Source organism: Phocoena phocoena, chromosome 2 (genome assembly GCF_963924675.1).
Source record: "Phocoena phocoena chromosome 2, mPhoPho1.1, whole genome shotgun sequence".
Classification (NCBI taxonomy): domain Eukaryota; kingdom Metazoa; phylum Chordata; class Mammalia; order Artiodactyla; family Phocoenidae; genus Phocoena; species Phocoena phocoena.
Genome location: NC_089220.1, coordinates 9224413 through 9232624, shown reverse-complemented (window position 1 = coordinate 9232624; position 8212 = coordinate 9224413). Strand labels below are relative to the sequence as shown.

The 8212-nt window shown below is 41.4% G+C and overlaps 1 protein-coding gene across 1 annotated transcript in view; it reads right to left on the bottom strand.

The window, feature by feature from the left end:
• Positions 1–265: 265 nt before the first annotated feature.
• DICER1 (dicer 1, ribonuclease III) overlaps positions 266–8212 on the bottom strand; it is a 40540-nt gene continuing 32593 nt past the window's right edge. Inside the window, 5 exon segments of the mRNA XM_065871075.1 lie at positions 266–633; positions 986–1061; positions 1152–1314; positions 3802–4070; positions 6038–6923. Of these exon segments, the coding sequence (XP_065727147.1) occupies positions 468–633; positions 986–1061; positions 1152–1314; positions 3802–4070; positions 6038–6923 (1560 nt within the window). The 3' untranslated portion in view covers positions 266–467.

Sequence of the window (8212 nt, the reverse complement as noted above, 5' to 3'; positions counted from 1 at the left end):
GGACTGGCACTGCCACACACACCGTCGGGTGTCAAGAGCTCTCAACAGAACCCTGGGGGCTATTCCAGGTTTAAGCTCCTTGGCCTCCGAACTCTAAGCAAAGCTGACAGAATTAAACTAAAACGAAACAAAACAAAACAAAAACTCTCAATAATTTCTTTGAACACTTGCTAAATGTCATCAGTAAAGCACTCTTGTGATTTAAACAAAGCAGAAGTGAGGAAAGAAGACAAGATTGTGTTTGCGCAAAAAACTAAAACTACAGTTAGTTCCAAAATTTTTATACATGTGTTAAATGTTTTATTCTGTAACCTATCTTGTTATCAAACAAACTTTAAATTCTGCCTTCAATTCGTTCCACTCACTATCAGTTTTAAATCATCCTTTTCAACTTAAATATTTTCCACCTTAATTCTGCTTTTTTTTGCTTTTTTTTTTTTTTTTTTTTTTAATTTTAAAAAGGGGTTTCAGCTGTTGGGAACCTGAGGTTGATTAGCTTTGAGGCTTCGTAGGGCTCTTCTTGCCGCTGCAGATTTGGCAATCCTGTAACTTCGGCCAACACCTTTGAATTTCCCCTTTCCTACTACTTCCACGGTGACTCTGACCTTGCCATCGTAAGTTCTCTCAGCCGGGCTGTAACAAAGCCAAACAGCTTGAATTAGAAGTCAGAAGTATTTATAATTATAGTCAGTCAGCACCAAGTATGTACTCTCAGGCTGAGAGCCCCCGACACAAGCTGACACCACACGAAGGAAACATGCGTTATGACTGCTGCATACTGCCAACAGACAGGGCTGCAGCTCTTTCTCTCACTCAGCGTTACTTTACAAAACAAAAAGAAGTCAATCGGGCTACAAACAGCAACTGCATAAGAGCGTGTCCCAGGGTAAGCATTTTTCAAAATCATTCGTGTATGGCATCTTCGAGAACTCTTCCCCCTTGTTTTTCAGTAAGTTAACTGTTTTCCACGCATATTTTTGCTTACCTAAATTTGGCGGTTTCTGGTTCCATTTCAAGCAATTCTCGCACAGGGGAACGGGGCACATTTGCAGAAAATTTTTCTGTAATCAAAATGAAAGAATAATGTGATCAGTACCCCTGAAGTTGTTTTTAACCGTGACTCTGCCTCTCTCGAAGGGGAGCAACTGTACCTATCAGCGGCCGCATCATAGGGTAGTACACCTGCCAAACCGTCTCCAGCGACATCCCGCTATCCATGTAAATGGCACCAGCAAGCGACTCGAAAATATCCCCCATGGCCTTTGGAACTTCAATATCCTCTTCCTTCTCTTCATCCTCCTCAGATCTCCTAAGCTGTTATAGGGAGAAAAGTGACTCGTAAGCAAAAAGGCCGCTTTGAAAGGCAGTCTACAGAGATGTGTTTCTTTTCTTGGATATGACTCTTACTATATCTTTAACAAGGGTAACATCAAACATTTATGACATGCCAATCACACCGTTAATAGGTTCTTCACAAACGTTACCTTACCTTAAAAAAAAAAAAAGAAAAAGAAAAAAAGCCCTTCCCTATTTAGTATTCTATAGTCAACAAAGGAAAAAAGATTACTTCCAAATAAAAACAAAAACAACCCTAACACGAACTGGAGACAGGCAATAAATTGATGGAAAAAAGTTTCATATTTCACTCATAATCACAGAATGCACACTGAAACAGGGCTAGCCCCTGGCGGCTTGGCAAGGAGCAGGCAGAACACTCGCTGGTGCAGCGCGAGCAAGGGTGCGCACTGCCCTGAGGAGTGTAAACTGCCGCTTTTTCGACAGGGAAATTCTATTTGGAAGATATTTTCCTCCAAGCTCCCCTTTTATGAAACCACTTAATAAATGTTCACTATGACAGAGAACCTGACACACAGTAGGTACTCAGATTAATAGAATAAAAACTCACCTATGTATCAAACGCCTTTTAAAAGTTCATAATTCTTTGATGTGGCAATTCCGTCTCTAGGAATTCATCTTAAGGAGGTAACTGGATATTTAAGTATATTTACCACATCCACGTTTATTACAAACCCTAACAAAAAATACCTTAACCACCCAGTCGCAAAGGATTGTTTAAACGCATTACATTATAGCCATATACTCACTAGCGTGCAGCTACTGAAAGTTGTAATCCCAATTATTAACGATCGGGGAAAGTCATCCACAATATATTAAGTGAAAAGAATAGGGTATGGTACACTGTGCGTGCTATAATTTCATTTTATATCGTACATAACTTTATGTCTATGTACATTAGCAATAAAACATCACAAAATGTTAATTTTGGTTATTTGTATTTTCTAAAATACACACACATTACTTGTGAAAGAGAAATAAAAAGAAGAGGGGATAGTAATTTCTAAATGGATGGTTTAGCCACACAAAGTTCTATATAGTAGATGCTGACTACCGGAAAAAATAAGATACTTACTGTTGTAGATGGGAATTTTTAAACTTATCAAGTTTAATTCTCTCCTTTTACAAATGAGGAAATTGGGGCCCAGAGAGGTGGAGAGACTTTCTTAAGATCAAACAGTAAGTCAGAGAAGCCAGACCATGACATTCCCAATCGGTTTTTGTAACTTCTATACATATGTTTATATAAATGAAGGGAAGGAAAAGAATGAACAAAAACTAACAAAGCCAGTATGTCCAACTGTCATCAAAAGAGAACTTTGGGTTTAGCTAATTCCTCAACTTCTAAGCTTAAATATTTCTACAGAATGAGACTAGAAATAATATTGAATATATCTGAGATGGTTCTAATTCCTGGTCTCACTGCTAGCTGTGCTCCAACTCAGACCATTAATCTTGGAAGCGTGTGCAAGGGTGAAAGGGGAGAGGAAGGGCACTGCCTACTGATTCCCCTTCAGCACATCCTCCATCCCGTTCAACATGCTTGACCCTTCTGCCCCGTGGCTACACCTCAAAACCCAGGCTCTTCATTTCTCTCACAGGAGGCCAAGGAAATGCACTACTCCCTAACGACGGTTTGTGCGATTAAAAAACAGGAAGGTACAAATTAAAGAAAGAGTAATTAAAATGGCTACCAGAGTTATGAATGAATTCCATGACTTACAAGAAATCTACAGAAAGAAGAACAAAGGAATCAGAATGAGGAGAAGAAGAAATGCAAGTGCTCTCCTGGGTACCCAGGTATGTGGATGGATGTTAGTGAAGGGTTAGAGGAGACTGGAAAGATCTCAGCAAAATCCTTTCCTACAAAATTTCAAAATAGTTCACGAACACATGGAGTTAGCTCTGCCGACCAAAGAACCTGTGGCTGAACTTACAGTAGAAACCTCTCAAATTCCAGTCCCTAAAAACGTATACGTTTGGTTTTTAAATGAGATCTTCCCATCTCCAGTAGAAGCAGAATATACATTTGTGATGCTTACCTGAGATATTAGCAAATACTCCCGACCTATTTTAAACACAAAGAAAGACAGAACCAACCACGCCGAGCTCTCACTGAGGTTAAAGCTCCTCTGGGGGCAGGGGGAGGGCTGCACCTCTCTGGCGTGCCTAACCGCCTGGAGCCCGAATCAAGGACTGGGGGTGGTGAAGCAGCTGAAAGCCCCCTGGCTCCCTCTCCTCGCCAGAACGACCACAGTATGAGTGGTCAAGTTGAAAAGGCCTCTCTGAAGACTGAGACCCATTCACTTCTCCCTGGAAAACGCAGAGCGTGCTGGGGACCACAACCCCGGCCTTCGGCTGGCTCTCTAGACAGCTCTGTCGAGAACCCTAGTCGGAAGGCTTATTTTAAACACTGACTTCAACATATCTTAAAATGGCACTAACCTCAGAATCCATCCCTTGCATTTCATTCTTCTCGAGCTGAAACTGCACAAAATCATCGATGACGTGGAAGAGCTCAGGAGAAACTGCTTTAAAGTACTTGTGGTAGTCATACTTCACAGCCAATGACGCAAAGATGGTGTTGTTGACCAGAGCCGAGCGCAGGTCAGTCAGGACCCCTGGGGAGTGCTGCCGTGGGTCTTCATAAAGGTGCTTGGTTATGAGGTAGTCCAAAATTGCATCTCCCAGGAATTCTAAGCGCTGGTAACAATCTGAGGGAAGATCCAAAGTGAAGCCCTGAGCTCCGGCAAAAACGTTTACACAATTTTCAAATAATAACTCAGATAAAGAACCGATCCCCCAGACACACTGAAAAGACTTTTTATTGGGATTCATTTTCATATATATTCTTCAGTGACAAAATTATTTGACATCATACGGAAGCCTCTGGAAATTAAATTCTAATGACAAATTAAGCATATTTCTTACATAGAAATTGGGGTCATAAAATTTTTAAGTGGCCAAAAGACTAATGCTCGTTAAGGAAAAAGCATTTCCCAAGTGCCATCATCATCACTCAACCCTTTTCCTCCGGCACTGTGCTGGCCAGGCAGGTGCTGGGGCACCATTCTAAAGGCTCCATCACACATCGTCACCTAGCAACGAACGCCAGACCCTGCACATAGTCCTGCCCCACACTCTGCTGTCACCCCTGCACACTGTCCACTCACACTCTGGAAAGTGCGGGAGTGATACCATGCCTCGCCACTCCTGGGTTACATTTGCTACACAAGATGACAGTTAGTACAAGACAGTTTTCTTCTCAACTTGAATGAAAAATGTTGAATTAGACACAAACCAAGAGGCTGAGAAAGGAGAGTCGTGGAGGCGAGCAAAGACCTTAAGCAAAAATGATCGATGTCAAAATGTGAGAAGTTATCGACACTGATCAACACCTCTATCATCTCACAGTGATTAAAAAGAAGCTGTTCAGGTGAGATGAACTGGGAGATTGGGACTGACACATATACACTATTGATACTGCTATAAATATAGATAACTAGTGAGAACACACTGCATAGCACAGGGAACTCTACTTAATGCACTGTGGTGACCTAAACGGGAAGGAAGTCCAAAAGAGAGGGGAGATACACACATTTTGTGTGTGTGTGTGTGTGTGTGTGTGTGTGTGTATAGCTGATTCATTTTGCTGTACAGTAGAAAGTAATACAGCATCGTAAAGCAATAAAAATTAAAAAAAAAAAAAGTCGTTCAACTGTGGAAACTGAGGCGGGAACAGAGATAGTGAGCTGCCCCCGCACAGCCGATGAGCTCAGAAGCAGGGCCCGAGGCAGACTAGAACCCAGGGCTCCTGCCAGTACAGCGTGGTAGAAAAGGAGGCCTCGTTTCTTCTCCACAAAGAAAAACAGGTTTTAGTTCCACCAGCCTTTCTGGTCCAGAGTCAGCTAATTTTTCGCTCTTGGCTTTCCGTTTTTCTGATCACCTTGGCCTACCCTGTTTTTCTCACACAAACTTTACACTCGGCTTTGGTTTTCTGAATTCAAGCGCTTATTACTCTGACACAGAAAAAAAATACAGACTTTAGCTGTTTCGAAAACTGAAGCCGATTTTGGTTTTAGGCGCCTATTCTCCCTTCTAATCGAATGGATCGGGAGCCTATTAAATAAAGGAGGAAAAAAAACACGGAGCACAGCGCAGAGCAGAAGGTGACAGCAGAGTCAGAGCAATGAAACCTTCCTGTGAAAGAGTTTCTTTTAATCGGTTCATCTTTAGATTTTAAAAGACCTTAAAGGGAGGGGGCTTTTTGTTCAGGAAGAACAATAAAAAGATGTGGAAAGACATCCAGAATACACGAATAGATTATTCAAGAACCAAAAGCAGCAGTGACCGGGCATCAGAAGGACAAGGGCGGGGGAGCATAAAATGGCAAAAACACACCGAAATACTAAGGCCCGAACCTGTCTAATTATGCCGCATATCAAATGACAGAGACACGAGGAGCTAAGATAGCTCTGCTCCCAGCTGTCAAAGGTAAGGAACAGTCCATGCTCCCAAAAAGAAAGGCTTCTTTCACTTTCTTGTGCTTCCTCCCCGCACCGTGCACACTGAACTCTAACGTACATGCATAGATTATTCTTTTTACATTATTCTACAGAACAGCTCCATGAACACAAGGTCTCATTTTCAGAGCAGTGAGCTCTGGTCTGGGGCTCCTTACCAGTGATAGTGTTGTAGTGGTAGGAGGCGTGTGTAAAAGCCTGTAGTAGGTAAGCCTTATTCTTGAATCTGTAGTTGATTTTCTTTTCGAAATTTTCAAACCCCGAGATAAGGTGACTCAGTGTCCTATCTGCATCTGGGTGATCAAACATGCACCTCGGTGGGATCTCCAAACACCCATACTCCACGTCTTTCAACACAGAGGAGCGGGGGCCAGCTCCAGAGGCGGCAGCGCGGCTCCCTGAAAGGTTCTTTTGTTGGCTGGTGAAATTCTCCCTGGTCGGGCACATGGCCTTTTCCCGATCAGTCCTCTTAATTACCGGGAGCACCTTCAGCCCCAGCGAACAGAGGAAAAGCTGAGCAGCCCTCTCGCCACAGCTGGTTAAATAGCAGCCCAGCAGGGCTTCCACACAGTCGGCTATGCTTTTGTCAGCAATGCACTGCTCGGTGTGCAGGTCGTAAGAAATGGACTGTTTCCCTGTGTCAACACCACAGTTTTCTTCTGATGGATTCCAGAACCCCACCACAAAGTCATCCTCTTCAACAGCTTTGCTAGGATCCAGATAGCACATTGCATCCCAAGAGCTATAGTCAAAATCCTCAAAATCTGATGAAAATGGTATACTACCTAAGGAGGACTTTTTGGGCATTTTCCATTCATAGGCGGAATCAGTGGCTGAAAAAGCAGAAAGCGAGATTTTCTTGACAAAAGCTCCGGATCCCATCAGCATGCTATCTATGAACTTGATGTGCTCCTGGTCGTACTCCAGGAAGTCCTCCTCGTCGTCGGCGTCCTCCTTCGGAGCCCCCCACGTCAGGCCCCCCCCCTCCTCCTCCTCTTCGAAGTCATCGTCCAGCTTGCCATTAGCCAACATGCAGTCTTTTGTCTGCAAGAGGGAGAATGGGGAAGGAGGGGAGACATAGCTGCTGTTTTTAAAAGGGCCTGAGACTCAATAAAAGCAAGGGTTATGGATAATTTCAAATGACAACCACAAATACTAAAAGGCAACTTTCAAATCATGGCCATTTGTTTTCAATTAACATAAAATAAGTTATTTAATCATATAAACAAAGTAAAACACGTTCTTTGAATGTTCATTTTCTGAGTTATAAAATGACCTTTATCCAGTATGAAGCTTTAAGTCAAGGATTTTATACATGGATATAAAGTTTAAAATTAAGCTCCACAAGGCAAAACTTCAGCTAAGAATTCTGACTGTAGCAGGAGACACAAGGAAAGCTCTCATATGCTGATCACAGAGAGCTTCAAGTTGGCTGACAAAGTTTTAAAATTTTTTTTAAAAGATTTTCAAATTAATAAAATTAAATTCCAGATGTAGAAAAAGCGTTATCTTTGCAATTAAATAAGAGAATAATATGTAAACAGATCGAATTATTTTCTTTATAACATTAAAAATGTACAGTGGGGTTTCATAATAATAAGTTTTGGTCCCTATTTCCACTTCAAAGCTCATTCGCTACAATGTAAAACTAAACTACTTTGCTTGGAAACTAAAAGTGATCACTGTGAGCTAAGCTGTGAATTTGAGGAATTATGCTTTTCCCTTTCGGTGAGCTAGAGGAATCAGGGCAACAGATTATAGCATAACTGACAAAAATAGAAGACAATTTAGACTAACAGGAAACACAACAATCCAATTTCTGTCAGAAGATCTTTGCTAATTCCAATTTCTTTGGCAAAAGCTTATTTGTGAATGACAACCTTAATAATGGGCCAGGATTCAGTAATGATGTAACTTTTTTGCAATGCTAGAAAGATACCAAATTTCTGTTGTTCAATAAAAAAATAAATAAATAAATAAAAAAGACTTTACTTGGGGGGGAAAGGCGGGAGGGAGTGCTTCAAGGAGGGTGTGCTTCAATTTCAATAGTGACAACTTTGCAGCGTATTCTGATAAAAAGGTTTTCAAACTTTGTCAACCATTTTTTTAAATGCTGCAAATATTCTCATTTTAAGCCAGACTCAAAAGAGATGCAAACAGTGCATTTGTTTGAAAAGAAATAAGTGCAATGAGCCAAGCCATCCATATACCTACCACTATCTGTCTATTTTAATTAAAAAGTTTACAAATTTTTTTCAAGAATAAGGAGGAAAACCAAAAAAAGAAAAAACCTAAAACGGTGGACACCTCTAGGGACTATTACCTAATAAAAA